Consider the following 708-nt stretch of genomic DNA (forward strand, 5'->3'; position numbering starts at 1 on the left):
GCCGCTGTGAACAAGAGCACACCATCAGATTCCGCCTCTCCTTCCCTCTCCTCCCCTCTCCTTCCCTCTCCTCCACACACTGTTCCAACTCACGGCCTGTTTCCCTCCGTCCCTCCTCCACCTCTACAATCTGCGTCATTTGCCCCTAAGGCTCAGATTTAACATGTACAAAACAGACTGACTGCGTTTCGCGAAGGGCGTGAGGAGGGACAAGGGTGGCACAAGTCGAGATCCCTCACTCCTACCTCTCTCAATATATAGAGACAGAAATCTCAAATCATTTTTTGTTTTTTCTTGCTTGTATATGTCTTATCAAAGTCAGAGACTGCACGACCTCACACAACACACACACACTCACACTCTCACTCTTTCTCCCTCTCCCGGTCCTCCGTCGCCTTCTATCCCCTGTCTCTTGGGCGTCTTAGGCATCGCCGCCCGAGGGGCTCGTGAACGAGTCCGTGAGAACGCCCCCGGTAGCGCCTTGGCGAGCAACGGGCCCCTGCCAGCTACCGACGGAGGCAGTGGAGGGTGCCTGAGCCTGCGCGTAGGCGCGACTGGAGGTGCCGCCCATGACGTTGGCGAGGCAGGAGGCGCCGGAGACGGGTGGCCAGGCGGCCGCGGCGTCTTTGTGGCGGCGTCGGATGTGTTTGTCGACGTCAGACTTCTGGATGGCGCGGTAGGGGCAGAAGGAGCACTTGAAGGGGCGCT

General features: G+C 58.6%; 1 protein-coding gene across 1 annotated transcript in view; it reads right to left on the minus strand.

Annotated features, from left to right (window-relative positions):
• Window positions 1-415, minus strand: part of LOC125034167 (zinc finger protein 775-like) — a 941-nt gene extending 526 nt beyond the window's left edge. Inside the window, exon 1 of the mRNA XM_047625848.1 lies at window positions 1-415. This exon is cut by the window's left edge and continues 526 nt beyond it. Coding sequence (XP_047481804.1) covers window positions 1-139 — 139 coding nt within the window. The 5' untranslated portion in view covers window positions 140-415.
• Window positions 416-708: the final 293 nt, after the last annotated feature.

This window comes from Penaeus chinensis, chromosome 17 (assembly GCF_019202785.1).
Source record: "Penaeus chinensis breed Huanghai No. 1 chromosome 17, ASM1920278v2, whole genome shotgun sequence".
NCBI classification, from domain to species: domain Eukaryota; kingdom Metazoa; phylum Arthropoda; class Malacostraca; order Decapoda; family Penaeidae; genus Penaeus; species Penaeus chinensis.